This window comes from Apteryx rowi, unplaced genomic scaffold (assembly GCF_003343035.1).
Source record: "Apteryx rowi isolate R43461 unplaced genomic scaffold, aptRow1 scaffold_38, whole genome shotgun sequence".
Classification (NCBI taxonomy): Eukaryota; Metazoa; Chordata; class Aves; order Apterygiformes; family Apterygidae; genus Apteryx; species Apteryx rowi.
In genome coordinates, this window is record NW_020450307.1 from 2,509,948 (window position 1) to 2,527,895 (window position 17,948).

Here is a 17,948-nt window from a genome sequence, read left to right on the forward strand (position 1 = left end):
GTGTAAATGCTTCAGAGGACTGTCTTGTATTTTAGAGTCCTGTGTTTTCCATCCTGAATCCCTTCAGGGTGTGTTTTTTTGTTTGTTTTTGTGGGTAGGTGTGGGTGTTCTTTTAGCTTGAGAAATTGAAAGAATTTTTTATATTAACATGGGCTTTTTTCCTTTCTTTTTTCCCCCTACCCTCCCCCCCCACCCTTTCAAGAGCCTTTTTAAAACGCTGGGGCTGTTGGAGTGGTTGAATTTTTCCTGGATTTGAGTGAGAAATTCAGAAGACTGAAGCCCAGGCTCACTGTCTACCTTTCACGGAGGCCCAGCCGTGAGAGGACAGAAGAAGGCACGTGGCGAATCATGACAGCAGACAAAGAGAAAGACAAAGACAAGGAGAAGGATAGGGATAGGGACCGGGACAAAGAGCGAGACAAAAGAGACAAAGTGAGGGAGAGTGAAAACTCGCGTCCTCGACGGAGCTGTACATTGGAAGGAGGTGCCAAGAATTATGCAGAAAGTGACCATAGTGAAGATGAGGACAATGACAACAACAGTGCCACCACAGAGGAGTCCACAAAGAAAAACAAAAAGAAACCACCCAAGAAGAAGTCCCGATATGAGAGAACAGACAATGGTGAAATAACATCCTTTATCACAGAAGATGATGTTGTGTACAGGCCTGGAGGTAAGAAATTCTTATGTTATGTTTCCTTTGGAGGTAACTGTGCACTTGAGCTACCTGTTAGTTGGCTGCAGCATACAGTGCAATAGGCTATCTGTTAATTTAGATGATGATTTTCTTATGGGTGGGTTAAGGTGAATATGCATGCAAAACGTGGACTCCACAGTGTAATTTCTTTGTGTTTGTTGGAATTAACTTAGATCCTCCTTTAAAAAAGCTACTGCTTTTCTTTCCACTGTGTTCATTGACTGTGCGGTGTGTGGAATCTGTGCCCCCGAGACTTTCAAAACTAAACTGGACAAGGTGCAGAGCAACTTGGTCTAACCTTGAAACTACACCTGCTTTGAGCTAGAGGTTGGACTAGATAGCATATGGAGGTCTCTTCCAACCTTTATGATATGTTTTTCTGTGAATCTGATTTCTTTGTAGAGCTTTTCTCCTGTCTTGTCTTTATGAAGTGTAAATCAGGTGACTTAAGATCTCATAGCTACTATGCCATTAAATTTTTTTATGTTAATAGCTAGCTGATCACCTAACGTCTGTGCAGTGCAGTTTATCCGTTGGTCAAAGCCAGCAGTGTTAGTGTAACTACTCATTAACAGTGAAGATGGCAAATATCTGGGAGTTTTGGGGACAGAGTAGAAGCAGTAGCTTGCAATGTGCTTTGGATGTCTTGGGCAGACCACTTAATTACTGCAAGGTTCACTTGAGGTTTTTCAGGGTCTCATTTAAGATTTCAAGATCTAACTTGACTGCTGTCTGCCAACTTGTTTCCTCAAAATGAAATTGTATTTGAAAATTGCAGAGATTATTCAACTGGCTTTGTTCCTCATTTTTGAGTAAGAACTTAAACGTTCATCTACACAGTGTTTTAAAAGGAATAATTGCAGTTGTTTGTTCCCACCACACGGTATAGTTATCTTTGGCTTTAGTTTTCAGAGCACTGGCTTAGGGGCTCTGGTATTTTTATATTACTTTTCTGTAAAATGATCAGTGTGCTATAGAAACACTGCTGGAGCAAAACAGAGATGTGTTCCAAATAAAAACCATGGAAACTAGCGGTGGAAAAGCTTGTCTTGTTTGCTATAAAGTGTTGCATTTAAGTACTAAAATTTCATTGTATGAATACAGATGTAAAAGGTCTAAATGTGCTATCCAGGTGTAGCTGCTGTAAATGCTCTAAAATGCTGGTTGTGTGTGTGGGCACCATCAGCTCCAGATTTAGATGGGTGGTATGTATCTAGACTGGGCTAAAATAATGTTGGTTTTGGAGGTGTGGTTTTCCATAATTGTTCTGTGCAGAAGTTGTAGATTATTTTTTCATATAGATCTACCAACTTTTGTCAGAACAGGACATAATTTGAAATGCTTGAAACTACATTTTAAGCTGTTCAAAAGGTATGTTTTCTTCTTGGGCAGGACTTGTAGCTGAGTAATTGTTGCTTGAGCAGTAGCAATAGGGAGTAATCTGTCTAAGGGTCAGCTTTGGGGCAACCTAATTTTCAGTATCAGAGGATGAAAAACAGAGCATGTTGAGAACAGCTGTTGTGTGGGCCCAGTGGTACACTGTGATACTCTGGTTTTCATTGCAGAGAGACTTGGCTTAAAATCAAGATGGAAAATAATTTCTGTGGTCTCAGTTGCATTCTGTAATAGAATGGAGAAGAACTGGCCCCCTCTGTCCAGTAGACACACTGCTTGGAGGACCACTGGTGTAGCAGTATTTGGGTGGAAGTATATTTGCAGAACAGCAGAAATAGGTACTGTATTTTTATGCTATACTTTGGTCAAGTAATGAGCTCTTAATGACCAAAAAAAAGTTTTGTGGTAAGTTACACATGCAGTAAATCCTTAGGGAAAACCAGTAGCTATTAAATGGAGCCAGCCCATGCTATACCCCAGTTAGATTTATTGCTTTGTGATCTAGGACAGGGCAGTTCTTATTTCTGACTCGCATACCCCAAAAAATCATGCAAAGGATCTAAATGTGTATGAGAAAAGCTTTTAGGCAGAGTTTTCACCTTTTTTTGCCAGAGAATCAGCAAAAGAGGGAGAGCCTGTAAAAGCTGTTAGTGTGGGAAGAGCTTCAGGGCTTGTTTATGCTGCATCCCCCGCAAGAGAATCCACCCGGAGGAGAAATCCTTATGTACAGAGTGCGGCACGAGCTTCGCTCTGGTTGTGGCCTGTACCTTCTCGTTTGCCAGTGATAGCACAGTTGGGGGCAGTTCATAAACATCCTGTTTATGGACTGAAAGACAAGGGAAAGCTTCAGTCACTGCACAGGCATTAAGACGCATCAGAGAGCCTGCACGCAGCAAGAACTCTGTAAACGCTGGCCAAGTATCACTCCGGCTTTATGAGATTTTGGGGAGTACGTGTGGTTGATAATGTGGGAGAACAGTCTTCTCTCCCAAGCAAAGTCCCTCATCAAGTGTGTTTTGGAGATGGTGGTTGCAGAACAAGCGATAAAGGAACTGGCTGCTTGGGGAAGCTGCTGTTCCTACGTGAGTCTCCTTGGCAGGGTCCGCAAGAGGTTGCATGCTGTGGTGAAGGACTTGAAAGCTGGGCTGCCTGGTCTTAACTTTGAGTGTATCGCTGGCCACAGGCAGCTTGTTTCATTTTGCCTTTGCCCATCTTTTTGCTCCATAAAAAGGTGGTTGTCCCCATCTCTGGAGGAGATTATCTAGTGAAAGGACAAGGAAAGCCATAGAAGTGATGTTAACTGATTTTATAGCTGTTTTGTAAAACTTAAGCAGATTACTAAATTAAATTTTTTTAGTACTAGTTAACATAAGATGTATCTAAACATGAAACTTGTTGTGTTTAGTTTGCTGCTTGTGCTTTTTGTTTAAACTTGCACCTGTCTCTTGTGACAGCTACAGAGAGCAATGAGAACAAGTAGTATTGGTTAGTTCATTGCTGGAGAGACATGAGCCTAGATGAAACCTTAAACCACCCATTCTTTGATCTTTTTATTCTGATAATAACAATAAAAAAAAGAAATAATTCCTTAACAGGAATGAGCTCTTGGATTCATGTTCTAGTGCATAGTGTATTCTAAAGGAATTCTAGCATCTATTGCAGAAGAAAATTTTACTTTGTCTTACAGCTAGGTTATATGCAGGAAAATGTATTTGTAGGTGAGGGTATACATTACATAAAGTTTAAGAGGGATTAAGAGAGTTTAAATTAGTGAAACTTGCACAGCAAGGATTAGAAAGATGAAAGTTAAAGGTGTGTGCGAAATGGATAGCTGTCTTTAGCTTACATCTTTCAGGCTTCAAGGAAAGGAAATCCTTTTCATTTGTTTGATTCTGTCCCTTAAAGATTTTTATCTGATAAAATACAGATTTGGACAAATGTCTGGACAAACATTAAAGGTCTGTAGCTCTCTCTTTAACTATAAAATCCTTGGCCAAAATCTCATTCTATGCCTATCACATTGCACTTAGTACTTAGTCCAACACTTGGTCTTCTTTGTGCTAAGCTGAGTAACTATATGTGAGTAATTGTAAATAAATCAATAATCAAGATTCTTGGAAATTTTTCAAAAGAAAGGTTACAGTATATTGTGTAACTGTGCAAATACTGCTCTTAATTTACATGGATGTAATGAATGTACCCATAGTTTCAAGCCATGTATTTAAATTTATTGAATAGACCTTAGAGAAAGCATTAAGCAATTAATCTTCTACTGTGTGGGAAATAATACAGACCTATTCTAAAAACTGGCTTGGCCCCGTTCTCTATCTGTCCTCTCCATTTCCACAGTCTCCCTCCCATTTCCTTCAAGTCTAATCTGGTTTTTCTTTAGTCTGGGAGTTCTTACCTTGCTTTTGTCAAAATGACTGTCGTGGTAACAAATGTATTTTACTGCACAACGTGTATTCAGACTTGTTTATAGTCTTCTTCAGGGTGGTTTGTTGATGTTATAAGGCTTCATCAAGACTAAATATTTTTTTTCTCCTTTTCTATTCAGTTAATTGTTTTATGTTGAATTTCCTTCCATTTCCAAAGCAGACTGACTCCCTTCTATCCTACAGGCTTCTGCCAAAATACAGCATGGTTTGAATAGGGTCGACTTCACATACGGTTTGTATCCATACTCAGCGTGGTTAACACATGGCTCCTAGTTGTGTGGGTGTACTCTCAGACTCTGTGGTTTTGTTTTGTAGACTTTTTTTTTTGCCATTCTATTATTTGACTGGCAGACTGTAAGCAAATTGAATAGTTTGATATTCTGCTGTGCAAGCCAGACCTTGTAACAACATCTGTTGTTTGGGTTAGATAGTTGGTCTCTGTGTAAGATTTTCTGTACAGAAGAACGTAAAGTGCATCAGGCAGCTGCCAACCTATTGTACTGGACTTCAGTGACTAAGGTGCACTGGGAACAACTGTCTTGGCTTTTTCCAAGAGACATGCTACTCCAAACACTGTTGAGCAACGTAGTGGATTCTGTTTAGGCCATACTTTTGATAAATGATTAAGAGAAGAACTTCTCTGGCTGGAAGAGGGAGCTATGTGATGGGAAACAAATCACACTGTCTGTAACTTTCATTAACTTGTCCAAGAACTGACAGATGAAGAAGGGGGGATTATATTGTTCCAGAGAACCTCTTGTCTCCCTGTTCTAGAGGGCAACAACAGGCTTATAAGAACGTGAGGTGTGGAGATGTTTTTCTTGTGCATCTTCAGCTTGTCCTTGAACATGAGAATTTTCTTTTCAATGTCCCAATAAATTGGTTTCATGCAATTTATGAGGTTAATTGTATAAACCCCTTTTATGAAGCAAAGGAGTTAAAATTCCTGAAAACTTATATAGCAGGAATGCCTGCATCAAAGTAACAGATGATTCTGTGGATACTTTCATTGCCCCCTTTCTTTTTGCTGTCTGAATTCTTGCATACCTTTCTTGTTGAAGGAAGCTGTATGGTCCCTGCTTTCCCCCCAGTCTGTACAGCAGGCCAGGGAGGAGTATTATAAAAGCCCAGAACTTAATACTGTTGCCGCTGAGCGGACTGTAATGGCACAGTGATGACACTATAAATGCTGGCCTGGAACAACACGGTTGGATGAAAGTCTTAAGTTGATTTGGAGCCTCAGGAAAACGGATGACTTGATATGTCATCTGGAAATGAGGACAGTGTTGTTTGCTCTGTCTATGTAGAAACATTTAGAAGGATCTGCAGGGATTAAAAGGATTTATGAGGATCTGTTTCTACAGTGACATCAGTAGATATATAAACAGCAAATCAGCAACAGGCATTAGCTTGAGGTAACAGAAGGTAAAATGCTTCTGCAGGGAGTAGTGCGCTACAGGACTTTTTCTAACCTTATGGCAAATTGCTTTGGAATAACTTACATGAGCCTGTTTGTTCTGGGTGTTCCTAGATCAGTGTGAAGCTGGAACTAGGGGTGCAGAGTATGGGATACGGAAAGTGCCTGTGTTCCCATTCCCTGTTGAGCAGGGAGAGAAGCAAGAGAGACACTCTTGGTCTGTGCTCATTAACTTGCAAGTATGATGAGAGATTTTGAGTATTATGCTCTAGTATCATCCAACTGTGCATATGCCATATGTTTCTCCACATGGGCTGGCTATATTTAGGCATCTGTTCTAAGGTCCAGTTAGAATACTTAACTCTAGTTCTGTATAGTAATAATGCTATATCGGGGGTTCGGAATTCATTTGGCCAAAGTTGTTTAAATGGTTGCAGAAGTCAGGAGGTTTTTTATTTACATACCTCTTGAAAGACAACACTGGGTTAGCCTCTTAGTGTTAACAAGCAGCGAAAGCCACTTAAAGAGCCTGGGAGCATTGTTGTTTTCACAGGATCTCAATTTTATGGTTGTTTTTTTTTTAAAGGTACCTTTCTAAACACTGACCATTCCTCATAATTTTATGTAAAAATGAATGTGACATTGAGGCTAAGGATGTTAAAGTACTTCCTTTTACATGCTTTGAATGGTGCTTGTTTTATAATAATTTTCTTAAATATCCTTTTGTGTTTGACAATACAGAGTGGAAGTGATTCTCCGAGATTCTAGGCCTATCTTTGGGATGGATATTCTAAGCTCCTTAAACTGTTAAGGAAGATGTCTGGGTATTTCTAGGTAGATAGACAATATAACGCTTGGGACAAGTTCTAGGACTTTTATGCTTGCTATTGGTAATAACAGTTCTGCCAGCTTTCTGCTTCTTACTGCAATGACCTTGTTTTTTGATACTGCACATACTGCCAAAGAGGAGGGGAGGCTTTAGTGCTGAAGGCATGTTTCTTTCCAACAATAAATATTTAAGGAAAGAGGGTGCAACGCTTCGCTGCTGGAGAGTGGGAAGGCTGTAATTTAGATCCATGTTCCTACTTTTGATGTACATACTACCTGAGACACATTCATGTTACTGGGGGGGGAAAAAGGGGGGGGGGAAACTCTTGTAAGAATTTAAGAAAGAATGTAAGAAAACTGTGAGCTTTCTTTGCAAGCTAAGAAATATTTATATTTACTGCTGCTGTTTTGGTGGTTCCACAGCTTTCTGTGGAACCTGGAACAGCTGACCCAGTGCAGGAGGAAACAGGAATGTACATCCTATCTTTGCCATTTCGAGATGTTTTAGACAAATCACTGTTTGGGACAGCTATTGGGCTTATTGGTTTAGTTTATTTTTGAAAGATATGGAAAACTACTGTCACTGGAATGAAACGGAGATACTGCTACCGGAAAGTATAACTTGAGTTGAATACTGACTGTGTAGGCTGATGTCACTTTAAAGTTTTCTTAGATTTCTGCCCTCCAGAGCTGTTTAGGAGGAAGCATAGGCCCATAAGCTGTTATCTGGACAGGCATCAGAGAATGAGAGAGAGACTGAATTTGCAGGTCAGATGTACTGTTGTGAAATACTGCTGCTCGGTTGTCACTAGATGTATCAAAGTGAGATCTTACATGCTTTTTACTTTGATACGTTCTGTGATTATAGYGTACGTGGTCGTTTTTCAAAGGGAGCCCTTCGTAAGCTGTGAAACAGTTTGCCATCATCGGCTCAGATTTGAAGTCTGCAGGTGTTGGGTTATTGCACCATCACAGAGAGAAGATAGAAGAAGATGGCTGGTCGTGGTCTGCCTGCCCAGGTCTGCCTGGTGGCCTAGGTGTCGTGGAGCTCCAGTCGCAGCAGAACCAGAATTTTGGGTACCGAGAGTCCCTTGGGCTGAGACCTCCCATAGCTGACTTAAAATCCACTGCCCTTTTGTCCAGCTAGCAAGCATTAAGGCTTCTAAATTTCCAAGCTTTAGTTTTTGCTGCCTCAATTAATTGTTAAATGTTCCCTTTATTATAACTGTGCTTAGATGTTTTGCATTGTTATAACAGAGGAAATTGCTGAAACAGTTACTTTGATCTGGAATTCTCCATCAGTTCTATAAAAACTTCTGTAACAAAGTAAATAGAGGAAGCCGTTATGTTTAGTGGTATAGTGGTATTTGGTTTGGAGAAAATCAGTGAAATTGAAATGCAGGAATTTGGCGCTCTCCCCGACAGTCATTGGCCTGTTTTGACGTTGACCTGTGTGTTTGTCATTCTTCAGATACTGCCCTGTTTGTTCTGACAGTTTCACCAACTGAGAAAGGTAGATGTGCCAGAATTAAAACATAAAAGTAAGCAGAATATAAGCATGCGTTTTCTGTAGAACTTGTAGCACAGACAAGTGTGTGTGTTTTTAAGGCTGCTGAAATTTCATAAGAGCATATTCTATGGAGGAAGTTCTGCTCTGGGAATCTTTAAAATTTGATTTTTATACATGGACTGAAGGAAGAAGTGTAATGGGATTATTTGTTTCAGATGTACGTTTTAATTTCAGGAGATCTTTGAGCAGACTTGTTCTCCTCTGTCTGTGTGCATGGATGGGCCTGGTTTGTTGCAGAGACAGGTATTTGTGAATCTTTGCATGTATGGTKGTCTGCTTTTACCGCCATCCTCCTGTCCCTCAGCTGTTTTATAGTTGAAATGAGCATGTGTTCTAACATGATGTGCTCTTTATTTCCCTCTTTATTTATAAGTCTGTTACCATGATGATATTAGATCACTGAAATAATCAGATATTCAGTGACAGCCTTTCAGCTGCTGTAAATAGGAATAACCTCAGAAGCTATGCTGCTTAATGTGTTCATAAATGTTCCATTATTTCTCACATGTGTGCCACTGTGTTTTCAACCTTTCTGCATATGTGAACAATGATGAGGAAGGCTCATTACAATCACTCTTAAAAGCAGAGATTATCTTAAAGACTACTGTTTCAGTGGAAAAAAAATTGTGTTTTTTATCCATTCCCCCTTTAATAATTAAGAGGAAAAATAGAGAAAAGGCCTGTATTAATACATGGGCCTTAATACATGTCAGGTCAACAGGCAGTGTGTGTAAGTGTCCCAGAAGGTTTTTCTTTGATGTTGATTGAAGTCTGTAGAGATCTGGGATGTTTCCAAACGTAGTTGAAACTTGTATTACTGGTGTTCTTTAATATGGGATGGTTTTTATTTGTAGCTTTGGTTGTAATTTGTTTTTATTCTCAGCATTTGAGATTTCATGAAGTGTGGTGGGGTTTTTTTGTTTTTTCTTTTTTTTTTAATGAGGTGACTAGATGAATAATATTTTGGGGCTAAAATAATTAAGTGACAACATGCATTGGCTATTTAACTGTATATTTGACTTAAGCTTTCAAGTTTTTTTAAAGAGCACCTCATTGTACTCTGATTTACTGTTCAAAATGAGCATAGATGACAAACAGCTGGTTAGATTTCCCTAAGGCTATTTATGAAGATTTTGTTCCAAGTAAGGTCATATAAGTAAAATTTCTGTGCGGACTGTTAGCGTACACAGAAACTATAAGCCAGAATGAAGAAGCTGAAGATGCACTTTGTGTTCCACATGTGCTCTGAATGAGGCAGGCGTTGCTGTGTGTATGGGCAGCTGTTGCTGTTTGACAGATGGAGTCTCCCTAAATGCAGATCAATAGAGATTCATCTCATAAATGGGTTCCTCTGGCTTTGGTTTGGCTTTTGTGTATAAATCATGAAGAACAATACTAATAAGTCAAGAGTACAAAGTGTGGCTCTCGCTATCTGGGGTTGTGGACATTGGTCACCCAATGTTGATCCAATAGGTAGTTTTTCATATTGTCTTTTTTGTTGGTGCATAAAATTATGGTAGCATTTGCCTTTAATTGTGCAAGTRCAGAATTTTAGATAAATGTGATTTTTCTCTGTAACATTGTTACTAATCTGATAGTCGCACCTACATATTCTATCATAACACAACATGGGTCCTTGTAACAAAAGGGGATATACTACTGTTGGCTACTATAATGAAGCATTGCTAACCGTAATGTGAGTTATGTGAGCTCTGTAAATATGCAAAGTGTAAAATAAGCTTCATAACATGTTCCCTGAGAAGCTTATAATGAGAAATTAAAAATACCATGTAAAGCTGTGGTATTTTTGAACTGCTGTAGGGTGAATGCAAAACTTTACATGACACYTTATCAATATGATGATTTTCCTGGATGACTATGGCAGCTATAATTGGAAATTTGTGTTTTAATTGCCATAAGTAATTGTGGAACATAGATATGACTGGTTTTGCAGACTGCATTAGGGAATTACTTTTGCAGCAGAGGAAYGTAGAAAGATTGCAACTTGTCCATAGAGTAACACTTTACAGGGAGTGCAGCATGCTATTACAAAATTAGGCAAATAGAAACTTTGAAATAAAAGTACAGTGGGATGCAACTTTGGATTTTGGATCCAAAATTGGATTAAGGAGGGAATATTCCTTGAAGGAGCAGTATTCAAGGAGTAAAACTGGAGTTTGTGGCTGTAGTAATTGCCCATGGCCTGTTCTCAGAAGGACTTCAATTTATCTCACTTAAAATAGAGTTTGTACTTGCAGCGTATTAATCTACCAGCCCTTCTTCATACTTTTACTCCGTAAAAGTTGCCGTGTCTTTCACTGACCATGAGGTAAATGAGTGTTTGGTCAATTATCATGACAATTCCTGTGTAACCAGTGCACTGAACTCTCGTTCTAACTTTTGTACTGGGGAGTGATTAGACAGTTATTTCGTGTAGCACAGCAGTTCATTTCCCGAGTAGAAAATTACTCTTATTTTAGTCTGGACATTTTTCTGATGTTTTGTAGGGAAAAGTGACGCAATTTAATCTGTCTGAATTTTTATCCTGGGATTAATCTTTGCTGCTTGATTTTTGGAGTATAGGTCTTGTGAAAATATCTCTAAGAATTAATTTATTATTGGGAGGGAGATTATAGATARGTTAAATATTTCCCTAAAATTTTGRTGCTCGGTGTTATATGCGTGCATGTTAAGTGAAATAAACTATGTTTAAGTGAGACTTCCCCCCCCCCCCCCCCCCCCAAATTTCCAAATGGGGTAGGAAATGGAAGAGGTAAATACAACTTGAGAATTAATAAAAATAATTTTTCCTTCAAAAGTTCTCTCCATTTTCATGTTACTGCTTGATGGGCCACACTGGTAAGGTATTATGTCTGCAACTGGATATCTTCGAACTGATTATTGACTTATTTCTTTTTCTGTAAAGTAAYTTCTGGGCAGCCAATTTGGTCTGCCTTTTGTCCTAAAGAGTTGCTTTGAATAAACAGCACCTGGTGACAGAGCTGTGTAACTCTAAAGAGAAGCAACTGAGATAACATGAGCTACAAAGGAGAATGTTTTTGCTTAGCTTGGCATTGACAGAAAAAATGAATTCTTCCACTCTTCCTTTTTGTTTAAAGTCCAGAATGTGTTATGGATGCTTTTACCAAAAACAGTGGAGGTATCTAAAGCAAGAAGAGGCTTCATATTCTTGAGTGGTTAGATATACATGAAGACTGATAGAGATTTAAGGTATTTTTGCGTTGTTTATTTGCTTAGGAAAGAAAATATATACCCAAATGTAGATATTCATGTATGTTTGTTTTCCTTTGTCTTGGGAATGAATTATGCTTGCATCTTTACTGTGGCTGTTGCATTCCTTTTTTCTTAATACCAAGGAATGCACTTTTTTTTTCCCCACAACATGGGCATATTTTGCTTAAGCAAGTGTCTAGCATACTAGCATAATCATTTTGGTTTAAAATGAAGAAAAACTGTAACATCACCATGTTGAAATAAAGTAAATACATTTATGCTAAAAGATCAGCCTTACAGCTGCTGCACTGATTTTTTCTGTATAAAAGGCATCTCAGAGCTTTTTACCAATTTAAACAATAGGAAAAACTGTTTCATTTTAGAAAATAAGTATCACTTAATATAGCTTCAAAACACAGATCTTTTCAGAGCTGCTAGGTTTGATTTATAAAAATTGCAAGTGGACGGATATGAGGTTACCAGACAATAGGGAGAGTAATGGATAAGCTTGCTTGATGTGAGTGTCTGTATTTGCATCGCAGCAGGCTTTGAGGGGACAGAGAATGTAGTGTTTTAAGTACAGAATTATGTGAAAATCATCCTGACACGAGTGACACATTCATTCAGTTTTTCTTCTCCTGAACAAGTGTTTCTGTTCAGGGCTGCACTGACAGCTTATAAAATAAATTACTGTCTATCCATTTGTCTGATTGGGAAGATGAGGTGATAAGTCAGTTACTAGGGAAATAATAATGGCTATAACTTTTTTCCCCTATTTGAGGGCTGCACAGATAAATCCCATATGCATTTCTATGATGTATGGTAGTGTGTGTTACACTTCAGTTATCAAAAGGGTAACTAAGGGATAGAAGTGAAGCAACCATTTGGTGTTTGTGGCAAACCTGAGAATAGAAGAGTTTTCTCTTCCAAGTCCTCTTGCTGTGCTTGTTTAGCATAGTAGAGCACAGTTATAATAATGCATGGTCCAATAGAAAGCTTTTTAAACTCAAAGCCATGTAAAGATACCAGTTTTCACATTAAATGTAACTTCATGGATATATGTTTTTGATTTYTTCTCACATCACCGCTGGCCTGCTACAAAATTTTGGGCACACAAATGAATGGAAAGGGCATGAGAGTAGTGATTCCCTATCTCTTGAATGATATGAAGGCTTTTGTGTATATCAGTTGTGTGCCATATTCTGAGACTGCTCAGTTGGAACTTCRTGTAGACCTTGACAACAACTTCTGTTGGCTTCTTAAGGCTTATTATTAGTGCTTATACTAAAGATCTTGGAGGGAATCTCCATAGCCCCTTGTTCTTAAACATGTTAAAATTTCTGTATTAAGTTTTGGTTTTTTTAATTAAAGTTAAGAATATCCAAAAAAGTGAAGTCATGTAGCTACATAGTACATTTGTGGTGCTGCTTGTCTTTTGTCTTCCACAATACTTTATAAATTAGTGTCCATGAAGAGCTATTGAAATGCATCCAATTCTGGTTTGGAAGACAGGTGGTTAGCTAGGATTTTGGAAAATATCAGAGAAGTGTTTGGAGCAAATGCTGTATCTCTCATCAAATGTGTGCAGAGTCCTTGAAAATCGGAAAAGACTGTTTTAAATGGCATGCATGTAGTATACTTAATCTGCTGCTGAAGAAGGAGGTCTTAAGCTGATGATCTCAGAAATTAGCCTTTTTTTTAGCATACTGCACTCTTCCTTTCCCCCTTCCTCCCTTTTCATGTTTTTAACTGAATAAGAAAACCACTTTCAAGACAGGATATGTTAGTGGCTGAGTATCTACAACTTCTTTGCTTAAGTTGTGGCACTTTTTTGGTAGCACACTGCTTTCTTTAAGAAAATTGGAATTTTGTCAAAATTGTAAGCCAGATATATCAGAATGCATCTTTCAAGAGGAGCTGTATAAAGTGTTGTGGACCTGCGTGAAAAGTGTGGAAAAGTAATTGGTGTGGGAAATCATGTAGCTTGGTGCCTGAATGGCAGAACACTTTCTTTTATAAGATTGGGATCTGCAGAGTACAATTAACTGTCATTAATTTTGTTGAATAGAAATATGTTCCATTTATTGTACAATCAGAAGCCAGGCTTCAATGAGTTTAAGTAGCTGAAATCTAAATTATACTGACAGTCCATTAAACAGTAGCAGAAACCTTTAAAGAAAATGGATTCACCATGATAACACTTCATAATAAAATCATTTGGCAAATAAGAACTACAGTCCAGGCGTCAGGAATACTCCTATGTGTTTCAAATGAACACAGTAAATTGGCTGAACTATTTATTGCAGAACAGGGCTCTAGCGCATTGTTTTCTGACAAGGAGCCAGCAGTGTTGCTTGTAATCTGCTCAGCGGGAAGTGACACTAAAAGATCAGACTAGCAATTTGTTTGTTGTCAGCCATATGGAGGAAAAGAGGTAACGGTAAACCTCCCTACCTGTCAGTGATGATGCTTTACTAGTTAAAASCACGTATCTAGCATTCCCAGTGCATTCCTCCTTGTGTTTCTAACTTCGTACTAAACCACCATACCAAATGTATTGTTGTAGTTAGAGGTCTGCTAGAGTTTACCAAACCCTTGAAAAAAGGGGCCAATAATGTAATTTTGCCCTTTTTTAATACACACATACATAAAAATATATATGAAGATAATCGTTGTCTTCCAAAGAACTGAGGATAGATTGGACAGTTAGATTCGGTTTCACCACAATAGAAATGGTTAAAAAAAATAAAATCCATCTGCAGGCTTAAGTGTTGGGTAAGTGCTTGTAAAGAAATACAGCTCTCTTGCCCATCTCCATATTAAGTTAGAAGTGGTGGATATGAAACGGAAGCGGAAGTGTATGATGCAGGGATAAGGATACAAAAACTGTGGTTTAGCACACTGGTTGAATGTGGAGCATGTACTACTGCTGATGATACAAGCCTGCTTCATCTGGTTGGTTGTGACAGTTTAAGAGGTTTGTGCATGAACTAATGAAACTTGGTGTCTGCTGGGCTCTGTCCTCATTTTATATCTAACTTGTTAAGAAAGGTGTCTATTACAAATCTGTCATATCATGTTTTTTCTCTCAGAACACCGAAATGTGTTCTGAAATGATGAATATTTGAAGGAAAGCAAAATGAGGGAAAGAAAATGTGTATGCCAGTACAATACTGGGATGTCAGAACTGGGAAATGTGTGTACGTTGGAACTCGGTTTACTTACAGCGGGGGAAGCTTCTGGCTGTAGAAGCGATGTCGGGGGGCTGTAGACAATTCCTTGTCAGTGGCTTTCAAGGAACATCTATTTGTGTGTAAGAGCGTGCTGTGCAGAGAGCCTAAGGTGTTATATGCTTGGATGGTGCAGGTGTTGACTCAGTAACTAAAACCCAGAAGAAGGCTAGCTGTGAAGATGGTTCCTGCATACAGTGCACTTTTAAGGTGATAAAGGTTCATGTGCTCGGAAATGTGAAGTGGTGTTTTTTTACCAAAAGATCTTTAAGCCCATGTATTTGAGCTCTAACTTTAAAAGTAGCTTTTTGCATGATAATATTAACATACCCTTTGGAACAGGGACACCTGCGGAGACTGTCACAAGCCCAAAGGCATAATGAATCTGTACCAAGTGTCATAGAAACACTTTCTGGCTCCAAAGGGGCATAGATGGAGACGGGCAGTGAATCCTGCTAGCTGTGCCAAGGAACTTAACTTTTTTTTTCTGTATTTTGCCATTGTAGTGGTGAAGGTTGTAGAAAGCCCTTCTTTTCCTTTTGGAGAGCTTGTTGTGTCATTACCTAATGTCATTATGTTACATAACATGTTCTGTTGAGCTAAAATGTCACAGAAGTGTACAATCAATGGAAAAAATGGGTGCAATAGCACATTGCAGTGCATTAAGGATAGGGAGAGGAGGGGCTACTGTAGACCTAGCTCGCTTCTGATGTTTCATGGGCCATAAGCCTTATACACACAGATTTGTTGTTAGAAAAATGTTATGCAGTTTTCCTTTATGTGGCTTGGGTCCACACAGAAGCTGTTCTTTAAATTGACATATTTGTATTTTGCGTCTCTGTTAAAAGAAAGTAATTATTTTTTTATGGTGAGTTTTGAATAGCTGATGTGGATACATCTATAACTCTTCTCCTTTGGGCGTTTTTCCAATTTCTGTCTTTCATGGCATTGCTTTGCACCTGGATTAACTTGTTTTCTTATCTTTATGTTCTCTGTTGCTTTGGAGTCATCTTAACTGGATGTCATCTTTGTTTTAAATGTTGGCAGGCAGCCAGGTGTGCCTTTCTTTGCTGCAATACCATAGTGAATCAACATATCTGTTATATCCATAGCAGTTCCAGATTCTGTGTTTTTGTTTAGACCATTTCAGAAGGATRCTTGCTGTATATTGTGTGTTGACTGATAGCATTCTGAAAATGATGCTTGCAAAACCGAGATACTAAGAAAAAGAATCATGGAAGTTGTGTATTTGTTTCCAGTATCTAAGTTAAACCTTAAAAATTTCCTGGGAATGAGTGGTGGAACATCCACCTGGAATATTGAGCAGTTGATTCGAATGAGTAGAGGGCTGTCTGGATAGAATGATTGGTCAAGGAAGTATCTCGGTCTGGGATAACACAGTGGTGCAGGAGTACTTTAATTTGATACAGTTAAATTGCTTTACCTGCTGAATGAACTTGATTGATGCATACCTGTATAAATGTGAGGAGATGGGAGGCATGTGGTGCAAGGTAGCTCAGATGCTTCCCTCCCAAGAGATGCTATGACTTGGGAGTTTGTAAGGGGTTTTGAAGATTTTGGATGAAAAGTAGTATATAAGCATGAGTTACAAGTTAAATAGATTACGGTTCTTTTGGTGTTGATGGTTGATTACATATATGACGTTTTAAGTCTTCAAAATGTACATAGGTATCCTGTTGAAACAACTGCTGCTATCTTAACCAGGAAATTCACAATTTGAAATTGGTAATTTGGAAAAGGCAAGTTGTACCCAGAATGAATGGACATGATTCTGCTTGGTTCTGTTGATATTGGAGTCCTCCTACACATCAAAATGCTGCTGTGAAGTGATTAACAGTGCAATTCCTGATAGATAGAGACCAATGTGGTAAAGGAACCTGCTTTTACTTGCAACACTATTACTTATAAAATTTGACACTTGGATTTACTGGCTTTGCATCAGTTGGTTACTATGGTTATGTGCTAAACACTGAGCAGGAAGTGACTCCTTGTGTTGTAGCAAGGCATAAGCATTTAAGAGGAGGAAGATGCTCTGTGTCCCAAGTCCATTTTCGAGGTTACTCTTTGCACTGGTGCTGTCACTTAGCCCTCAGTTCATACTTTTTGAATGGGCTTATGAGATATCTCTGAGCAGGTGATCTGTTCTGTAAACTTCTGCTCCATGGATTTAATTTTTTAATTTAAGGAATTGCCTAAAAAACTTCTCTGTTTGTTATTAGATAATACTAGTGCTAAACTTTTTTTTTTTTTGAGGGGGGAGAAAGATCTAAGTAGCATTTTCCCAGTTCTGTTTGAAATGTCCCTGATAACTGAGCCCTCATGGCAAGGTTTTGTTGACAGTTGGAGCGATTGCTTTTAGCTGTTTGCTACCTTCCAGGTTCTCTAGGGAGGTGGACCACAGTGCGCTGTGCTTGTCAGTTGAAGTGTTTCTTTCAGTGCAGAAGGCAAGGTGACCTTATGCCTGACTTTGATACTTATGTGCTCTGACATCAACCTGATTTRTAACCTCCTAAAGACCAGAATCTTTTCGAGTCTAGATTGGAGTCGTGGATCAGTAAGACTGAGGAATACTTTGCCTTTGAATTCCTTCCATTGAACATGTAATTTAACTATCCTGTTTAGCAGACTTAATTTGAGACAAGTATGTTGAGATTATTTTCTAGCTTACTGAGGAAAACAGATACTGTTCTGCTGTCAGGATTTCACGGTAAGAAAAGTACTAGTTCAATGGATAGTGAGGATGCTGGAGGTTTTGCATTTGGTTTACTGTATCTGAGGCACAGCATAGTAGCTTCCAGGTCTTCCTCCTGGACTAGTTGTTTTGAGAAACCTTGACTGAAGTGTGAGGGTGCACTGCTGACACAGCACAAAATAATGGCCTGCTTGCAAATTTGTGGAGATGTTCTGAAAACAGAATTTAGGAAGTGTGTGTATATATAAATATACACTATATATATATWTTTTTTTTCTCCCCCCCAGAAAGACATTTTATCAGTATAAATGATGGCGATGCATTCTTCCTAATTCTTATGCTCCACAAAGAACATGAAGTGTTCTTGCCTTTTTCTGAACAACATTCAGGTTTTAGAAGACATCAAGTAGAACATTAATAGTATTT

At 38.6% G+C, this 17,948-nt stretch overlaps 1 protein-coding gene across 1 annotated transcript in view; it reads left to right on the forward strand.

Moving 5' to 3' along the window:
* The first annotated feature begins 291 nt into the window (after nt 1-291).
* RERE (arginine-glutamic acid dipeptide repeats) overlaps nt 292-17,948 on the forward strand; it is a 172,303-nt gene continuing 154,646 nt past the window's right edge. The window contains exon 1 of the mRNA XM_026074072.1: nt 292-673. Within this exon, the coding sequence (XP_025929857.1) occupies nt 349-673 (325 nt within the window). The 5' untranslated portion in view covers nt 292-348. The remainder of the gene's footprint in view (nt 674-17,948) is intronic.